The sequence below is a fragment of the Rhyacophila brunnea genome, unplaced genomic scaffold (assembly GCF_057557595.1).
Source record: "Rhyacophila brunnea isolate RB1 unplaced genomic scaffold, BYU_Rbru_1.0 scaffold_17, whole genome shotgun sequence".
NCBI lineage: Eukaryota > Metazoa > Arthropoda > Insecta > Trichoptera > Rhyacophilidae > Rhyacophila > Rhyacophila brunnea.
The window spans coordinates 19138624-19161206 of NW_028232827.1; the positions used below are offsets into that span (position 1 = coordinate 19138624).

Consider the following 22583-nt stretch of genomic DNA (forward strand, 5'->3'; position numbering starts at 1 on the left):
AGTATGAAAATGAAATACTTAATGCTATTATTTTTACTAATTCTACTGTATAGTAATTTACATTTTATTCATTCTATAAAACATAACGATCAATGATCAATTAAACAAATTTAAGGTTACAGCTGTTCTAAATACAACTTTTCATGATATTTTATACAACATACTCAATAAGAGATACATATTATTATAGTATATTGTAGTTTCTAAACTTGTATCTATAGTTAAGTAGCTACTTTTTGCTGACTATTTATGTAGTTATATTTCATAGATTTTAAATATATTTTCGTATCATGCTTATTCAAGTTTTTTGTACATGTAACAATACTTTTCTACTCTTCATAGATTTACAAGTATGTTCCTACTAAAGGATATTGTCATTCATTCTTATTACAATTACTATGTATTGGTCACATTTTATTGATTTATGAATCAAAATATTCTTGAATAACAACAATGTACTGTCGCTTAGTATTACATTCAAAGCCGGTAGTTATTATAATTTCGATATATTTTTAATATCGATTAATACAATGTCATGTTTATTTTTTTATAGTGTGTATGTTTTTTTATGTACGTAGATATCTAAATTATATATTATGATATCATAAACAGCTGACAAGCACTTTCGTAGATAAACTGTATGACGTAATAGTCAATATTATGTTTATAAAAATTGAAAATTCTTACTAGGAATAATAATAGTATATGTTTATAAAGTGGTTTTTAGTATTGCTAGAAATGGTAAGTAGCATATTTTCAATAAAAGAGACAACTATGTGACAGAGAATATCGACTTTTTGCAATTTTATCTTCACGTTTTCACTACTAAAGATGGGTTACTTAACGCATAAAAAGTCACCTTACGTGACTACATACCAAATAAGTTTAACAGTTTTGACAGAAACTATCAAATAGTTCGAGCGACATAAAGAGAGAGAAGTTGATGCAATAGGCTTCATAATATAAGAGCGGTTGGAAGTTAGTAGTATTGGTAATAATAAAAAAATTGCCTTGTGTAATACGTACACACTAAAATAAACCACGATCTGCGCGAATAAACTGTTAAATTATTCCACTATAATTAAGTAAAGTTTTCAGTATTTTTCTTTCTTACAACGCAATTGCATAAAAAATATTTATTTTTTTTTGCGAATATTAGGCATCCACAGCATTTAATCTATTAACCGTGTTTTACTGATCAACATGGTCTGTTACCTGTCACTTTAAAATATCTGAAATTGGTTACTCAAAACTGAACAATACACAATAATCTATTTAGTAGGTAATAATATTCATGGATTACGGTAGGTTTCATGTTCAAATTACTGAATGTCGCGAAAACTGCATAATACAGAAAATTCGCGAAATACAACGCATGTTACATTAGTTTGAGTGAAGTGCCTAAATTCACGTAGTTATTTATAAATAAAAACTTCAGCTAAACAAAAATCATCTTCACATGACATTGGATTTGTGCGTCAAAACAATCATTATAAAATTACCATCAGCATCATTAGTCTGATAATCTTCAGATATATATAAAAATAATATATATTATTGAGAATTTATTAACAATTATTTTTTCTTTTTTAAGTGGCCGACGCATCCGGAAAAATTCCAGTCGGAATATTAATGGGAAACATCAACCAATTTGGCCAATTTGATGAATGTATGAATATAGATGACACTACTAATTCAATAACAGTCAAAGGTAAATATTGTACTGCCCAGATACCGATAAAGGATTCGATTAAATATTACTACAATGACATTAAGGATTCTTTGAGAAATCAACATGCCGGAATATCAAGGTAAGATAATACCCACATACATTTTAAATTACTTTAGTACTTATATTAACAAATTTAACATTTTTAGTTGTTTATAATATGTGGTATATGCTTTTGGGTTAGAATATAACATTAACAAATAGTGTTTGTGCTCTAAATCGATTGTTAGAATAATCAAAAGCCTAATATCGAATATCTAATCAGCGAATGTTTACTCCTCGTGTAAATATCATTTTAGATCGGGATATTCTCATAGACATTTCTTGATATATTATTGTATAAGATTTAAAATGGAGAAGATAATACAATTTGGGTAGGTACTATTTAAATTTTTAACAAACCTTTTTATTTAAGGTAAAAAGACCCTCATTCACTGCCGACTCATTAATTAATATTTAATTACCACATTTAAATAACATTCTAATTATATCTAATGAACATCTAATGCCGGACACGGCAGCCGTGTCGTCAGCGCTGTATGAGTTAAATCGGGTTAATTACATCCCATTATAAAAATAAATATAAAACCAGCCACTGACGCTGATTCTTCAGTATAACTTCCACATCCACTACTGAATGAAGGCCTTATCTATCTACTTCCACTCTCCTTGATCATTATTTTTTTTTACCACATATATTCACTTAATTTTAAAAAGTTCGTTCATTGCAAAAGTTTTAGGACATCTCTGATAACGTGTAATATCCTTTGAGTAACATTATAAGACTTTATCACTCCCATAAGATTAACTTGCCTGATTGATTAAGCTGCCTGATTGACATTTTTTTTCTTAATAATAAACCAAATAATTCATTCCTGGATATTTTAAACCCATTCTTTGCAGTTACATTATAATATTGGAAAGATTATCTGGTAAACTAACATCTCGACACCCTTTTTTTACTACATACTCATTTCCCAAGTATAACGCCATGTCTGAATGCCATTGATTATATCTATAAGACAGACATAGAATAAATTGTACAAATCGTTTCCAAAATAATAGTGGTAAATTTTTATTGCACAATATGTCAGTGGTGCCAACTCTTTTGATAAAAATATGCTAGAGGGGGTATAAAAATATGCTATTTGACAAGAGTAAAGTTAGATTTTCTGAAACTAAAGATCGTTTGTCATCTACAAAAAAATGATCGCCCTTTTTTAAATCTTCTAGTGTAGATATTTTATAACAACTTGAAAGTCAGTTGTGCTATGAAAAAATCCTATATTTAACGCCATATGTCAGATGTGAATTTTGCAAGCTTGATAATTAGCAAAATGCTAGATCAGTGGGTCTATTCTATGCTTATCGACCGCTAAAGTCATAAAGTGATAAATATTATCAAACTTAGGGTAGGTTTGTATCAAAATATTAGCACTTATTGTAACAATTACACGAAGCTGGTTTTTATTGTTGCAATAAGTGCGATATTTTAACAGCAGCAAGATAGGTGCTGTTAAAATATAGCACTTATTGCAACAATAAAAACCAGCTTCGTGTAATTGTTACAATAAGTGCTAATATTTTGATACAAACCTACCCTAAGTTTGATACTATTTATCAATTTAGTGTTCCATAAGTATAGAATAGACCCACTGGAAAGACAAGAAAAAGTTGGCAACGCTGATTTTGTTCTACTTAGTGAACGTATGTATATCTAGTTTGTTTTCATTCACCATCTTGTTTATTTTAAACTATCATTTTAATTATGCATGTTATTTATTTTATTTCCATACAAGAATAGGAAATATAGATATGGAAAGTGGACAAATTTTCATGAACCTCGGTTTATGTTTTCCGTCATCTTGCTCTGGAAACGAGATTACAGAGATCCTAAAAGGCATATTAGCGATAGCATTTCCTGATATGGCACCTATCGCAATAAAAATACCAGAACAACTGTGCAGTACAGCGGAGCCTATACCTTGGAGTGGAGGTGATTATGCAGCCATGTAAGTATGCTTCAGTTTATTTAAAACTGCCATCTAGTCTGTATAAAAAATAGTTAGTATTAATTATTACGCGTAGAAGAAATTCAAAATGATCAATAATTAATTATATATCATTCATTCCAGTCAATAAGAAAAAATACTTATTTTATTTTTTTATAACATCTATGTTATCTTTATAGTATGCACTGTCTCATCACTTAGAATTAATTGTTTCAGACATTATTATTTCAGTCAAATTTCTTGATGATGTTGTTCCATTTGAAAAGCGTACCACCTCGCAATTTTCTCCTTTCAATGCCATCAATAACCACTTTTCTCTTCATAGGGCTCGATTTGTTTTCAGCGATATAACCATTTCTTGATGTCAATCTCTTTCAATATAGACATTTGCACTGTGAAACAATCTCTGCTAACATTATATCTCGAATACGTCGATTAATTTTCTATCGGAGTCTCTGGTGGCCAAATCCAGAGGTGTCACAATAAAACTAAGTTAGCATAACCAAGCAAAACAAATTAGGATATTATAATGGAATGCCAGAAGTATGAGGCAAAAAAATGATATAGAACTCTAGTTAATAAGACAAAAGATATTAATAGCATTAATCTCAGAGACATAGTAAATTTTGAAAGGAGAGCCTGATTGACGGATTCTCTTCCAGAGGAGAAGAGCGATATAACGGCGAGTCGTGGTTAAAGCCTCGGCAAAATCAAAAATAAAAAAAATGTTTAAGTATTATAATAAACACATTGGTAATTTTCTAACTTCCATCAAATCGCCAATCTCGGCGGTCACTGTGAAAGGTAAAGTATAATTAATTGGATTTGGATTTTGACATCGTATAGAATAATTATTCTTTTTGTATTAAAGTTGTATAATATAATAGATAACTAATAAAAGTTTATTTTATATTTCTAGCGTGGTGCTAGCAATTTTGGCACTTCTCCTACTGTCGAGTACAATATACGATATTATATTCCGTGTATATCTGCCAGGTTTGTTTAATACATATTATTATTTCTGAGTAATAAATCTGAGTAATAAACTACTGTACGACAAAATCTTCTTGACTACGTGTCAAAACTGTGAACTAACAAGCTCCTCCCATTTTTAACCGCACTTCTATTATAGCGACGTCCGGTTAGCGACGAGTTGTACACGTGTTAAAATTGTGAACTACCATGTTCCTCCTATTTAATCGATGACAGCGACTTCAGGCTATTGCTTACATTTTCTTTTTGGACACTAAACTACTATTTTAATATAAAAATACACAATTTAAAAATTTGGATAACGTAATAAAAACAGGTATTACTTGAGACATCTTTTCAAAGATGTGTGGTGAGATATTAACATTTTACTATATGATTTTCTAGGCTTTTTTTAGAAAGGAAAAGTTTTTTTAATATCTTTGTAATAACTAAACTAAATAACATTTTCATACCGTCAATCTTAAATAAATTGTACATATTATTTAAGCAGTTAAATAAATAATATTAGGAATCTAACCACTAATCCATCTTGAGCGCGGTGGTTTTGGATTACCGCACCTGTTATCTCTTATCGAAAACTATTTGATAAATGAAACATTTTGAACGTATATCGATATCATTGAAGAGGCACTTCAAGTAATAAGGAGTGATGGAAGGAACATAAGGAAAACTGATAGGGGCGAATGCTTCGCGGCAAGCGTTTTAGAAAAAAAACATCTCGTATGACAAAAGCTATCGGTGTACTTTATAATAATGCTACAAGCCATATTTTATTATTGGTTTCGGCTTTTATTTTTTCATGTTCAGACTTTTTGGCGCCAAAAACATACTCTAAAACACATTCACTATTTACTATTCAGTATATTTTGCATGCCACCCAGCCGATCATGTAGTAGAGATTAGCACGTAGCATTTCTGATTACTGAGTTACCGATTGAAATATTGATAAAATGAATGAATGCGATTTGTTCGATATTCTATCACTTAAATGAATTATATTAAATAAACATATTTATCAAGAGAGTGCATTGAAACGGGACGTTGAACTATTCTTTATTCGCATAAATAAATGCACGCATATAATTATAATCGACAAAAAAAACACATGTATTTATATAAAAATACATCGATGAACGGCTCAAAAAATCTTGTTCTGAGATAATTGGCGTTTGAAATTTTTTCTCACACAAACTAATTTTAATTTCATAACCTTGATTTTTGACGAAAATGAGTTTTTGTTACATTTAGTCTAAAGAAATTCAGCATCCCAAAATAAAATTTTACAATTAAATAAACAGTCAACCCATACATTTCCGTATAAAATGGAATTAAACTCAGAAAGAGTTGTCTCAAAAACTTGTAAACTTTTGTGTTTTACTCGTATACTGTCTTCGTTCAAAATTCTTCGTACATACCCCATATTATTAATTTTATAATGTTACACAAGTATTGTAGAATATCTCATTTAATTTCTAAATTTATAATGCCATCCAGTTCACACCATTAAACTATAATACGTATTACCTACCTACTAATTTGTGAAACATTTTAATTCATCATATATTCTTTCCAGATACTCAACATCAACAAAAAGATATATTTACATCATTTTCTGTATGGAGGAATACAGAAAGGCTATTGAAAGTAGATCCAAATCCTGGACCTCTAAGCAGTCTACATGGAATGCGGGTCTTGTCGATGCTTTGGGTGATAATATCACACAGATACGTAGCGAGCCTGATGTCACCCATAGAGAATTTTTACGACATGATGGATGTAAATACCCTATTTTTATCAAGATCAATAATATTATATGCCTATTATAGGTAGACTATACGCTTTATAACTTTGGGCTTACCTCGCATAAAATTAGATATTAATAATATTCACTTGTATTAATATATTATTATATATATATATATATTAATAAATAAATAGATAATATATGTAAAAAATATTTTTAGAATATATTACATCATTGTCATCCTAGAACACGTAAATTTTGTTTCATGGATTCGAATTGCTTAATTGAGTTAATTCACATGGAGTAATATTATTATTAAACAATATAGCGCATTATTGGATCCAGCCCACAACGACTTGGTTGTCTATCTCTACAATCAAATTTTACATTTGAACAATCCTGAATAAAAAATAATAATATGATTTAAATTACAAATATAATAAATATTTTATTAGTGAGATGGAAAATATATAAAGTATAAAAATAAATGAAAGTACCTAAGTCAAACGAAAGAGAACCCAGAAAAACAATTGGATAAATTATTACCCATTTTTGTTCTAATACGCCGATGTAAATTTAAAATAACGTGTTTTTGTATAGAAAATCACATATTTCCGAATATAACACTTTGTATAAGAACATCTAACAAATATTTATGGTAGAAAAAGGATAAAGCATAATGTCGTAGTAACTATGTAAGTAGGCACCTACATGGAATATATTATACTGAACCCTATTAAACCCCAAAACTCTTTTTTGTGTTAGCCCATCTATATACATATTATTATAATATGCTAAACTTTTCCTTCGCATAGATAATCGATAGAATATGACAGGGAATATAACATTTTCATTTTTTTTTTCAGTGGGCTTCCTCGTTTGCTAGTATGCCAATCCTTGCAGCTACCGTATCCGTCGATACATTTTTCGTTATGAGTGGTCTTCTTCTATCTTATACTTTCTTTAAACACATGAATAGTAAGTAGATACATACTCAAATAAATAACGACTTTTTGAACGTATCTAAAATATTAATAAGTACCTTTATCTCCTTTTGCGTTCCTTACTTGGTGTGTTGCGACTAGGGCCGTCAGATTGAAAGAAAAAATACAAATACATGGTAGCGTCATCGTATTGAAAGGAAAAATATCGTTGCCGAAGTATCAACGTATTACTTAACACACAAAAAGTGATAAAAGTTATTTATCACTTTATTTACCTATTCAGATAGTTAATTATTACAAGAAGTTAATTGTCAAAAGTGCTATCTTTTAACATCCCCTGTCTTAACTGTTTTAACTTTTAGAGCGAGATAGAGTACGACAATTACATAATTAAAAATTGAGATGGGAAATGCGACTATTTTGAAAAATAATTTACGTCACGATTCACGGCCATCGCCATAATGTATAGTTCCCCGCGACCTATCAAATATCAAGTATCTATTAGTCATGACATGACTACTAAATTTTTTGGGTTATGTTGATAATTTGTTCAATTCTTGTTTGACGTATCAAATTTAGGAGTTCAGGTGGAAAAACCATATACCTATACACCTGGACGAGAATACCCGAATTTTACCGAGCTTCGCAAATAAGAGACGTATTTCATACGACAGAATTTTCGCCATGTTACGAATTACTAATTATGGTAGATAACCGCCTTAGGTATGAAATTGTTTCCGTGTTAATTTGGACCAATAATAACTGAAAATTGTTACCGTGTGAATAGTTAAAAATAAATCCGCAGATATATTTTTTCTCTTTCTTGTTTTAAAATTTATTCATTTTTATTTAACGAATATGTTGAATCTATATATATAAAACAAAGTCGGGTTAGTTACACCATTTATAACTCAAGAACGGCTGGACCGATTTTTATGATCCTTAATTTGTTGGATTTGTCTCCGCTCCGAATAGCAGAATAACTATTAAAACATTGGATAAATCACGGAAAAAATAAATTATGAAGAAGATTAATTTTCTCATACATTTTGTATGGAAAGGCTTTTGACTGACATGGATGAATTTGAACGATGAAAACCTCGCGCATTCGAAAATAAAAGAAAATCACAAAAATTTTAAATCCATATACAACGCCATCTCTGATACATGACAGAAACAATAAAGAAGAAACAAACAAACAAAAGAAAGAATGATAGTCGAAATGTCTAACTGTCAATGGTGTAGTGTGCCCAACATTTCGTGATTCATGTTAACAGCTCAATTTGCTTGAAAACGATACTCATTGGGATATGACAATCGCTGAAGCAATTGTTTCTGCATCTCCATGTCAGATACGCACATTATTTGATATCATTATTTCGACATGCTTCCCATCGAATCCACCTGAACTGTGGAACAAGTGAAAGGATGACATGTCAGAAGACATTTTACATCGAATTTGTGTCAGTTCAGGAAATCCCGATCTCGAGGTGAATGAGGAGATACATAACCAGGCTTTGCTTTTGATCGAATACATGTGTTACCTCATGTGCGGCAGTTTTTTAGTCAAGTTAGGAATGCCAACGCCACATCGTGGAATGAACGACGCTTTCAATCGAAAATTGGAACGTGATCATGAATATGATCGAGATGCATTGAACCAATCAGTTCGAAAGAATGTACCACTGTTGAACCCTCAACAGAAAGAAGTGTACGATACGTTAATGAAGACAATTGATGATGGGAATAGTGGCTTATTTTTCCTCGACGCGCCCGATGGAACTGGGAAGACATTCTTCATGTCATTGATTTTGGCTACTGTTCGTGCGAGATCCGAAAATGCTGTAGCAGTTGCTTCTTCTGTGATAGCGGTCACGTTGTTAGAAGGATGCCGAACGCCTCATTCAACGTTGAAATTGCCGACTGAAAAACCGACATGCAATATTGTGAAATACTCAGCAATGGTCAAAGTTCTGTTAGCAAGTAAAATCATCACCTGGGATGGATGCACAGTGGCGCACAAACGCGCATTGAAAGCACTCAATCGAACTATGACAGATCTGCGCAATGACTCAAGAAGTTTTGGAGGCGCAATGATTGTACTATCTGGCGATTTTTGCCAAACACTACCAGTCATTCCAAGATCGACCGCTGCTGATGAAATAAATGCTTGCCCCAAATCATCGACTCTGTGGTACTATGTGAAGACACTTCAGCTGATGACAAACATGCGAGTTGCATTGCTAAACGATCCATCTGCCGAAGATTTCTCCAAGCAATTGCTGACTATCGGTAACGGCCGTGTTCCTGTCGATAAATCGAGCGGATTGATTTCGTTTCCGCTGAATTTTTACAATTTCGTCTTAACTAAGGACGAACTCATCAACAAAGTGTTACCGAACATGATTGCTAATCACAAACATGACAATTGGTTGAGTGAACGAGCATTCTTGCGGTAAAGAACAAAGATGTGGATCACTTAAACTTCACAATTCAAAATCAAATCGTTGGTCCACTGCATTCCTTCAAATATATCGACTGTGTAACAAACGAAGACGAAGCAACCAACTATCCAACTGATTTTTTAAACTCATTGGATCTGCCTGGCTTGCCACCGCATAATTTACGATTGAAGGTTAGCTCGGTAGTCATCATTGAATTGACATTGAATTACAATATGTGAATTTACCAGACCCAGGATTCGAACATGGGACCCTCGACACTATAGACCGGCGCTTAATCCACGCGGCCATCGTGTGTGTACAGTGTGTACAGTTCAATATAATTAAAATAATTTTCATTTTGATTTGATTTTTGCACATTTATTGAACTTATTCATTTTAACTTAATAAAAAACTGAATTTAATTAAGCTAATAAGTTAACACAAGATTATTGATTCTGAGGCGGTACGAAGTTTGCCGGGTCAGCTAGTATTATATAAATAAGTAAATACTACCGGTAAATAAAAGCCAGAAAAATGCAGTTTTATATATTATTTTTATGTACTAATGGCTTTATGACTTTAAGAATTTTAGGTTTAAGTTGACATTGAAAGATGTCATAATTTAGGTACCTATGTACTAGATTTGTGTTTATCATTTTCGGCAATTCAGACTTAATACTTACTATGAAATACAAATATTCATAATATGTTAATCTTGTAAGTGTTTACATTAGAATTAAATATATTTTTTATATTACAGGGCGATCTTTCAACGTCTTAAAGTTTTATTTACATCGTTATTTACGATTAACTCCTGCTTTGGCTCTGATGATACTTCTTCAGGCAACAATTTTTGATCATTTTGGAGCTGGTCCAGTGTGGAAAATTCTGACTCCGGAGCTATCCAAGTCATGTAGAAAATACTGGTGGACTACCCTGCTTTATGTACAAAACTATGTCAATCCAAAGGAAAGTGTAAGTATACTCTTTAAGAGCCATCATTAATTCGTGGGGTTGCTGCCTAAACTTGATAAGTCGATAATTGTATTTAGAATAATTAAGAACGGATTATGTGTCTATATATACATATGCATGATAAAAAAAAATTAAGGTCTTCCGATATATTATAGAACATGCACATGAGGAACAAATAAATTATCACTATGCTTGATTTTAGAAGACATGTCAAACTTTTAAATTGTAATTACTCCATAACATGATTTCGAGACTTACCAACTTTTGGCATTATAATTTTTTCCGGTCTTATGAAATAAGCTATCTATTACTCACACCTCTGTATTACCACATTTTTGACTTTACTAGAAAATAAATGAATGTTAACCATTTTATCGACCTATTACACCTATAATACTTTGGGTCTGAAACACATATTGGAAAACAACGTGTAAATTTATTCGGGATTCAAACTTTGGACCCACGACATTATAAGCCGATACTTTACCGCTCGGCATCATGGGCGACAAAGTCAGCGTTTATGACGCTTTCTCATAATTCCAATGTCGAAATAATATGTGTTTTGGTTGTCAATTGTACTAAATATAAGATTCAAAGGTTCTTTATTTCAGAAAATATGTAATTTTTAAAATCTCTGAAATAACCCTAGAAATATAATTAAGTCGAGTTGAACTCTAGTTCACATTTTTTTACTTTCCTGGTGGGTGCTCTATCTTTCAAACTATTATCATTAAAATGATAATAGTTTTATCATATAAATTTTATACGTACGCTGCCCTGCTCTAAAACCAAAAACACTGTATTTTTACTTAACAGGGTAGAAAGTACGTATGTTGGTTCTTCAAAATCTGCCAATCTAAAAGTAGCCGGCTTCATAATTAATTAAGATAAATTAAATTACCAGCTTAAATGGAACATTTATTATTAACTCGTATGTAATATGTCATAAAAATGAAGAAGTACCCCTTCACATTTTTTCATTAACAAATGGCACTTAAACTAAATTAAACTGACAGTTGCTTTATTAGTTTTTTATAAGAATATCAAATAATTTTCCATCTGGTAGAAGATTTAACATGTTTTATTAATTACAAGTAATTTTATAAAAATATCCAAGTAAACGGTAAATTTTTTGAGAAGATCTTGTATTATTTTTTCAACTACATAAGTAATAAAGTAGACGCCAGTTCGTGTTCAGACTACCCGGAACAGCGTTTTTGTCAGGACCGAAAAAATGTGATAAAGTCTTTAAATTCGTGTACGACAATGGATAAATTGCTTTTGAAACTAATATTCCGTGACTGAAAAGAACAACGCCACAGTGAAAAATGAACATAGAAAATTGTTTTAAAGTTTTCAACCGATACGAAACCCATTTTGAATCGAAACACAATTCTTGTTCAAAAGTAAGTAGTACAATTTATTCTCACATGTGAACTTATCCAATAAAATAAAACTTTATTTTGCAATATTCACAGAATTCAATTATCACAGACCACACATGAATGGATAAAAACTATAAAAATTACACGGTTAAATATCATTGTAGGATATAATTTTCTTGAGTATTTTAGATAGTATACTCAAATAAAATATGATTTTCATTTTCCTTCATTTTATCATAGACAATAAATCACTGTGGGCGTTTACAATATGCTCTGTCGTTAAGCGGAAATGTAGAAATAACGTATTACATACCTTAAAAAAGACTCATGAACATACCTTTGTCGCAACGAAGAATTCCGTCTTATATATCTTATATATTACTAGCTAAAGTACCCGGCTTCGCACGGGGTCGCTTCGTGGTTATATTTATCTTAGATATTTGAAAAATAATAAGAGGTAATTATTTCTTTAATATTAAAATATCTGTGTAATACAATATGGCAATATGAAAATAATTATAATAGGAGTAAAGGTCAAACATAAGAACACTAAATTAAAATCGAATCCAAAATATGAAAACGTTATTAATGTTATAAATATGTAGTAAAAAAAAAATCAAAATTGGATGGAACAAACAAACAACAAACTTTGTATGTTATATAATAATAATTTAGAAACCGCACACAACTGACAAAAGTTTCATCGCAATCGGATGAATGGTATAGGAACGCATACGAATAGTAGAAGAAGATGATTTTCTAATTCAGAAACCTTCGTGGGCATGCGCATGACAACTCACCAAAGTTTCATTGCAATCGGATTAATGGTATAGGAACGCATACGAATAGAAGAAGATGGTTGTACTAATTCAAAAACCTTCGCGGGCTTGCGCACATCAACTGGTCAAAATTTCATCACAATCGGATGAATGGCATAAGAACGCATACAAATAGAAGAAGAAAAAGATGATTGTAGTAATTCAGAAACCTTTGCGGGCAAGGGCACAACAACTCACCAAAGTTTCATTGCAATCGGATGAATGGTATAGGAACGCATACGAATAGAAGAAGAAGAAGATGGTTGTACTAATTCAGAACTCTTCGCGGGCGTGCTCACAACAACTGGTCAAAATTTCATCGCAATCGGATGAATGGTATAAGAACGCATACAAATAAAAGAAGATAGAATAGAAGAAAAAAGAAAATAGTTGTAACAATTCAGAGACCTTTGCGGCGTGAGCACAACAGTTGATCAAAATTTCATTGTAATCGGATGAATGGTATAGGAACGCATACGAATAGAAGATAGAATAGAAGAAGAAGATGGTTGTACCAATTCAGAAACCTTCGCGGGTGTTGGAACAATTACTGATGAAAAATTTGTTGCAATCGGATGAATGGAATAGAAACGCATACGAATAGAAGAATATAGAATAGAAGAAGAAGAAGAAGATAGTTGTACTAATTCAAAAACCATTGCGGGTGTTACCACAACAACTGACGAAGGTTTCATCGCAATCGGATAAATGGTATAGGGACCATACGAATAAAAGAAGATAGAATGAAGAAGAAGAAGAAGAAGATGGTTGTACTAATTCAGAAACCTTCGCGGGTGTAGGCACAATTACTAACGAAAATTTTATTGCAATCGGATGAATGGAATAGGAACGCATACGAATAGAAGAATATAGAATAGAAGAAGAAGAAGAAGAAGATGGTTGTACTAATTCAAAAACCATTGCGGGTGTTACCACAACAACTGATGAAGGTTTCATTGCAATCGGATGAATGGTATAGGGACCATACAAATAAAAGAAGATAGAATGAAGAAGAAGAAGAAGATAGTTGTACTAATTCAGAAACCTTTGCGGGTGTTGGCACAATTACTGACGAAAATTTTATTGCAATCGGATGAATGGAATAGGAACGCATACGAATAGAAGAATATAGAATAGAAGAAGAAGAAGAAGATGGTTGTACTAATTCAAAAACCATTGCGGGTGTTACCACAACAACTGATGAAGGTTTCATCGCAATCGGATGAATGGTATAGGGACCATACGAATAAAAGAAGATAGAATGAAGAAGAAGAAGAAGATGATGATTTTTCTAATTTAGAAACCTTCATGGGTGTGCATACAACCACTTGCCAAAATTTCATTGCAATCGGATGAATGGTATAGGAACCATACGAATAAAAGAAGATAGAATGAAGAAGAAGAAGAAGATGATGATTTTTCTAATTCAGAAACCTTTATGGGTATGCATACAACCACTTACCAAAATTTCATTGCAATCGGATGAATGGTATAGGAACGCATACGGGACAGACAGACAGACATTCATTTTTATATATTAGTATAGCCTATACTCTTCCCGCAAGTGCAAGCAATAAGTTTACAAAGTTTTATCGCAATCGGATGAACGGTATGGCTGCGCATTAAATACGAACAAACAAACACACAAATATTAATTTTTATATATTAGATAACTCAGTCATGAGTAAAAACTAAAATTTAAAGTTTTCATAATGTCATCAATGAATGAAAGTTAGTAGCAGTATTCATTCATTTATTATCGACAATACCTTCAAATGTTGGTAATAACCTCTTTCACTTCGATCGGTGTATAGCAAGCTTCATCCACCGCCTTACCCTCAATAATGCTGTGTCATTTGAGTGCATGGCGACCTCAGTCTTAAGTAACTGCTCCTGAGACATTCCCAGTCATAAAAAAAGACCAAACACAACCAAACGTAGGGTTTTATGGGTATGGTTTGAAAGAGCCGACAGCTTCAATGTGTCATCAAAATCATAAATTTTGCATAGATAAACCAAAATATTCGTTGTGGAAGAGCGTACAATATTACAGCAATAGGCTATTTTTCTTTACCCACAATGTATGAAACCCTTCAAACGTAAATCTGGCTCTGTGTCTGAGGCTATTTTAAATGATATTTTTTTAATAAATTATAACATATCTTTTTTTATCAGTGTTTAGGTCATACCTGGTACTTATCGGTCGACATGCAACTTTATATTCTCGCACCAATTCTCCTTTATCCAATGCTGAAGAGCAGAAAACTTGGTCTGTGGCATGCTGGACTTTGGTCAGTGATATCAGTCGTCGTGGTATTCGTCATATGCTACATTAACAAATGGCCAGCTGCATCTATGCCACTCAAGTTTGTACTTTTTACTCACTATGAATCTCTCTAATATATTAAGTATATTATTTCCACACGCATTGTGACATGGTTGGGTATGCGCAATAAAGATTGATTTCTTATTCTTTTTATTTAATAATCTTAACTGTCAATTCTTTATTAAATTAAACAAAACACAACAGTTAATTATAAATTATTAGCAAGTTCAAGTAAGTTACATCATAAAAAATATTGGAGAAATCCACGACGTCGGTTAGTAATTGAAGTAATAGGTATCTACTTTGATTTAATAAACAAAAATCGATTGCCAAAGTAGCTTGATTTAGAAGAGCGCTGATGTGTGGGTATTAAAAGTGGCCAATTGTTAAAATTTGTCGCAATTAGTATGTTACTGCATAGCATAGAGGTAATGCGCGGATGGGGCGTAAACCTGGGTGATGCAGGGTTCGATTCCCTGCCGGGGTGGCTTATTTTTTTCAAAAAAGATTTTTTCTATTGGTTATAATATATTTTTTCTAATTGTTTTTCAAAAATGTGTATGTTTAAAACACAATAGGTTAAAAGTTTTAAATGATTTAAGTTCTGTTCATTAGAGTATTTTTGCGATCTGGATTTTGCCTTTCAACATCTTCAAGCACTATGCGCATTCGTCAATGGCAAATGGACACTGACAATAATATAGTTAATTTTCATTTATTTAAGAAATCAATACAATAAAAAACGTGAATCCTTAATAAAAAAGAAAGTATAAAAACTAGTGGAAATACCGGAAATACTGGAAATACCATAGAAAATTAAATATCCACTGTTAATACACTTAGCAGTCTATTTTTACTCATAAACAATGCAACTAAATAACCTGTTGGAAATTTAATACTCATAAGTAACTAAAAATGTCACGAAAATAGGTACAACTAATTGGAATTTAAATTGAATTCAAATAAATACCCTCAATCAATAGTATTAATTATTTTCCTATATATAATACTTATGTCATATATTTTAATACCAATCAAGACCACTGTCATCCGTTTCAATATGTCATTTTCAACTGACACAAATTATATAATATTACAGCTGTTTATTATAATAAATTTTAAAGACAAAAGTTTATTGAAGATACTACACACATATTTTTTTAAATTCTGTGTAACATGTCAATTTGTTAATCATAAAACTATGATATTTTATTCTATATGCATATTAATGTACATAATGATATGAATTCTGTATTAAATTCTATTCTTACCTAAAATAAGTATATAAATATTATAAAAACCTGATAAAATATTAGTCATAATTATAGCCTAATTCAACACCTATGTTGATACTTACACACAAAAAATATAGGTATCTATATTATAATACAACAATAAATAATAGTCATAAGATTATAGTTTATTTAACTTATTGCTTTTGACTGATAGATAATTGATAAAATGCTATCACAAACAAGGTCACCTATAAATACAGATACATATTAAAATAGAACAATATTATTCTAAAATCATAATGCATATAATTTAATTGAGTTACTTATACGATTATTTTCTATTTTCCAGTGGCGCATCAGATACGATTGAGTCTCGTCAAAATAATTATTATTATACAACACATACAAGAGCAAGTCCTTGGCTCTTTGGCTTTTGCTTTGGATATCTCTTACGAGATTGGCTCAATAGACCTAACAGAATGCGGCTATCTTGGGTATATAATTTTCTTAATAATATTTAACATGATTAGTAAACATTAATGTGTATACTGGGATAGGTACATTCAATTTTTTCCACTGGAGAAATCTTTTACGGATTCCGTGGACAGCATGACGTATAAACAACCGAATCCTTTAGCATAGCCAGTAGTAGGACAATTACCCTCTGGACAAAAACTCCTAGGACATAAACTCCCGCCAATATTGCCCTGCCAAGTAAAAAGACAGTGTTTTTGATTTTAGTGAAATGAGAACCCAAGTTTTAAACTCCATTTTTTCTTATATTAGGTATGTAAAGTTATTGGATTGTTATACATAATGTAAGAGAAAATATAGTTTAAAACTTCTCACTTCACTTAAACTATTATGTATTTTTACGTAACAGGGCAGAATAACCCGCCGTGTAAATATCCAACCTTTCGGATATTAACACCATTTAAATAGAAAAAAAAACTCCGGATAGTTAATTCCCCTCATTAGATGAAAAAATCGATTGAAAATTCTGCTACACATTTTTATATCACCGTTATATTTTTTTCAGTTGAAATACATTTATTTTGTCAAAGAAACTGTTTCATCATTTATTTGAAAATATTTTTTTTATCTTTATACAAGGGGTTGATGTCCATGTGTATTTTGATACAGAGGGTTATTATCCGGCGACTGATGATGATGGTTTCATGTCTGGGGTTTTATTTCAGATAAGTAATTACTCTAGAACCTATATAACCGCAACAGTACCGATTTCTCATTATTTTGAGGTAATTACAATATTTGGTCCTGCACTGCCAACACAACAGCCTCAAGAAAAGTCGTGACGCATAAATCAGCAGTGTGAAGAGATGCATATCATCTAACATGGGATATTCTAGGGTTAGCAATGGCGGTATTAATGTCAAAGGTCCATTACCAGTCGTATTACTTCAGTTCAGATGTCGACAGCGAAACATAGAAAACTATAAATTGAATTTTATATGTCGGATCATTCGTAACCTAGATATCAGATAAGTAGATGAAACATGATGTCTACTATCATAGGATCAAATTACACAGATCATGGAATTTTATATTTTGAATTCACCAAGCGTAAGTTAGGAGAATAAATATAGATAACATAACCTATCAAAAACCAGACAGAATTCAGTGCAACAGGCATTTGTTAAAAAATTAACCTACACAGCCTATATTTGTATGATAAAACACAGTGAAAATAAAACTTTTAGATGTGAAAAACGATTAAAAATTACTATACCAGAAAAGAGCGCAATCTTTTGACAGCTTTATTTGATATCATTAAAAAAAATTGACTGACTTATTACTGAATTGAGATTATAATAAACTGAACAAATAAAGATATGATAAATAAATGTATATATACTTAATCGATAAACAGGGGAAGCGTCAAGTAAAAAATGTGATTGAATAATTATTGGATATCCTATTTATAAGTTTATTTTGGGGATCGAGAGGGAGTAGGTGATAAAGGTAGCGGTAGCGGATGGATGTAGATTGAAGACGTTTATTGCCTTGATGCAAAATACAGAGAGTTACAATGGTCGGAGTAAAGATTAACGATGTACAGTGATCGTGGAGACCGAGCCGTGATCTGGTAGCGACGACTGCCGATCTACTTTTAAGCAGGCGACTGTGTCAAGTGACGAGTCAGGAGTAACTGTGGAGTAGTGAGTCGAGTGATGGACTCGAGATAAGTGGTGGCGAGTTATGGATGCTATTTATATGAAATCAATAAATTTTAAGGTCACTGTCGCAATTAAATAAATCATAATAGACACCCTTGATCTGGGTTATGATTGAGGAAATGCTGATAATGGCTTCCGCCATTTTGATTTATTTTGACAACAAAACATACATATTTAAAGGTAGCTTCTTGTAATTCTGAGTAGTATGATTGGTACATATATTTTTTATTTTTTCAGATATATGTATGCCTTGGTTGGGTCAGTAGCTTCGTAATAATGGGTCTGATAATCTTTGGAATGAGACCATTGCAGTTGGAATCGCACGTTTTTTCATACTGGTCTGACACCACGTACTTAGCTTTCAGCAGGGTGGGATGGGGATTTGCTATAATGTGGGTGATATTTGCCTGTGCACTTGGCTATGGAGGTAAGAATTATTCTACTAATACTCTACATAAGTATGTTTTTGTTACTTTATTGTATCATCCGATCAAAAATATAGCAATATTACTTATTTATTTTCGATTTATATACTATCCATTCAGAAATTTCCTAACGTATAACCGTATAAACGTATATCAAAAAAAGGCATTATCTACGAACATTTTAGTTGCGCACGCCACTCAACGCTCCACCGAACGCGTCCCCCATGGACGGGGCGTAACAACAACTAATAATGTATCTGAGATATTACTATTTCAATATTAAATAAATTGTGACATCGCATGACCGCATCTTAATTGGTGCATATATATATATTATACAATATTTTTATTACTACAACAGGCCATGAGGCCAATGATATTAGTATAAGTAGTAATAGAAGTAAAACAATTATAAACACCAATGCTTTGAGAAAATCACATAAATATATTGTGACGTAACTGGGAATCGAACTCAGAGCCCTAAATGAAAAGCCAGCGCATTACTCACTGGACTACGAGAGCTACCGTGTATGGACACTACACGACGTCTCTAAGAATCTTCGTAGCTCGCCTGCTTTCTTGCATCTGCATAAGCAGGCAAGTAATTTTTGATGTAGTTTCCAATTGGGAAATCTGTTGACTACCGCATCGTTGCAAATTCGAGGCGTTTTGATGACAAAACCCGAGGTAGTCGACCATATTGAAGTATGTCACACCTAATATGCTGATCGAAGTTGTAATGATTGTGCAATAGTTGAATAACTCGCTGATTCTTGTGCCCCAGTACAGTTAGTAGGTAACAGTAGTCGACAATATTATAGAATCAAGTTTACATTTTTAAGAAGTATGAATTAAATTTTTTCTTGTTGGGATAAACCGCAGTTCTCTAACTTAGCAATACAAACTCAATTTCACAAATATTTGACTTCGGTAGTAAGTTTTTGTAAAAATTCTTTTGGACTTTATTTTATTCTTACAGTACGTGTCAATTTTGTGCCGAATTATGTTAATTTAAAGTGAAGATTCAAACCTTTGCAGCGTATTACAAAACTCGTCGACAGTATATTATTATTTTATTCGTTCATTATGTAATGCATAGTGTGTTTCATTCTAGTAATTAACTATTTTTTCTTTCTACTGGAATTTTCCAGTTAAACAACACTTAGATATAACCACTAATCATAACGAATATCACTACGTGCTGCGAACTACAATTATTCTCATACTGTGTACATGCAGTATATGCACATAAAGCATGATATGCGGCGTCAAACGCAACCTTATTTAAACAGTAATTGGATACCTGTATCTACGTTGTATCTACGCGTGTCGTTAGGCTCTATATAACATAATTTTTTTTCTAAATAAATAATAAAATGTGCTTTATTTTCCAAGGTCCAATCGATTGGTTTCTAAGTTTACCAATGTGGCAAATTTTGGCAAGGCTTACATATTCAATGTACCTCGTACATCTACCCATGCAATTTATGATGGTTGCCGCAATGAGAACCATTCCCATATTCAAGAATGGTTCTTTTGTGAGTATAAATTGGATTAAATAATATAAAATAATTAAGTACTTACTTTCATACTAGATAAGATTTTTTACAAAGTCTACAATTTATGGTATTTTGATATTAACAGTTGTTCTGGGATACGAACAAAATATTGAATTTGCTCATATCAATTAATTCTTTGTTCCGATTATCAGCAGTATATGCCGGAAAAATAGTGTTGTCCACTATTATACATGATTGCATGTATGCATGCATGGTATTTATGATACAAGAGTTTAAAAGCTTTAATAATTGAGACATTGATAAACAAGTTGCTACATTAATTTATTAAAATACATCTTACGCATTATAGTTTTATGGTGTGACTATTAACACGTCACATTTTAAACTTTTATTAAGGGAGGACATGCTCGTCGAAGGTCAAAATTGAGTTTTTATTGTATTTTCAAACCATGATCCTGGACACTCCTTAAACGTTGTAGATAATCTATTTATATAATTTTGAAGCCTTATTATCTTTTATAGTTATTTTAAACATTTGATGACTGCATAAAGTATTTTTGTTACATAAAATAGTATTCTTTTAAACCTCTCGCTCTAATGTTTTAGAATATAGTCATATTTCGGTACATAACTGTGCAGTGGTGTTAAGATTTTTTACATTTATTAATTTTTAGATGCATTTATAAAACCATTAGTATAATTTATTACGAGATAATTTTTGTAAAATATTCACGATAAAAAAATATATTGATAATCTCTGTGATCCCAAATTTGACAAGAATTAGGCATTTTATTATTCAAAAAATCGGCAAGATTAACACATTTGAAGATAATTCTAAAGATACTTATTATAAGCTATGTTTTTGACCATTCAAGTGTGATAAAGATCTTATGAATAATGATTGCCTTATAATAATTATTGACCTAAGAATAAGGTAGTGTTTTTTTGAAATACGCCATTTTTTTATCATTCCCCAGTGGTTAAGCTACAACATACGGCCGTAGCCATAAATTGACAAACTATAATTAAAGTAGGGAGTAAAATTATGTTAACGCGTGTGTTTGAACATGTACCTAACCGAATTTTTTTTAATTTTTTTTTAAACGGTACATGTTCAAACACGCACGTCAATATAATTTTACTCCCTACTTCAATTATAGTTTGTCAATTTATGGCTACGGCCGTATGTTGTAGCTTAAATACTGGGGAATGACAAAAGAAATGGCGTATTTCAAAAAAACACTACCTTAATCTTAGGTCAATAATTATTATAAAGCTATCATTATTCGTAAAATATTTATTACATTTAAATGATCAAAGACATAGCTTATAATAAGTATCTTTAGAATCATCTTCAAATGTGTTAATTTTGCCGATTTTTTTAAATAATAAAATGCCTAATTCTTGTCAAATTTGGGATCACAGAGATTATCAATATAATTTTTTATCGTGAATATTTTACAAAAATTATCTCGTAATAAATTATACTAATGGTTTCATAAATGCGTTTAAAAATTAATAAACGTAAAAAATTATAACACCACTGCACAGTTATGTACCGAAATATGACTATAATCTAAAACATTAGAGCGAGAGGTTTAAAAGAATACTATTTTATGTAACAAAAATACTTTATGCAGTCATCAAATGTTTAAAATAACTATAAAGGATAATAAGGCTTTAAAATTATATAAATAGATTATCTACAACGTTTAAGGAGTGTCCAGGATCATGGTTTGAAAATACAATAAAAACTCAATTTTGACCTTCGACGAGCATGTCCCCCCTTAACAAGGTATTAGACAAACGCCAGTTCAATTAATTCAACAGGTAA

The 22583-nt window shown here is 31.4% G+C and overlaps 1 protein-coding gene across 1 annotated transcript; it reads left to right on the plus strand.

The window, feature by feature from the left end:
* Positions 1 to 1795: 1795 nt before the first annotated feature.
* LOC147073793 (nose resistant to fluoxetine protein 6-like) lies at positions 1796 to 20790 on the plus strand. The gene is made up of 6 exons (XM_085944690.1): positions 1796 to 1811; positions 10627 to 10841; positions 15220 to 15335; positions 16955 to 17099; positions 19116 to 19230; positions 20624 to 20790. Exons 1-6 carry the CDS (start codon positions 1796 to 1798, stop codon positions 20788 to 20790), a joined length of 774 nt encoding a protein of 257 aa, XP_085800816.1.
* Positions 20791 to 22583: the final 1793 nt, after the last annotated feature.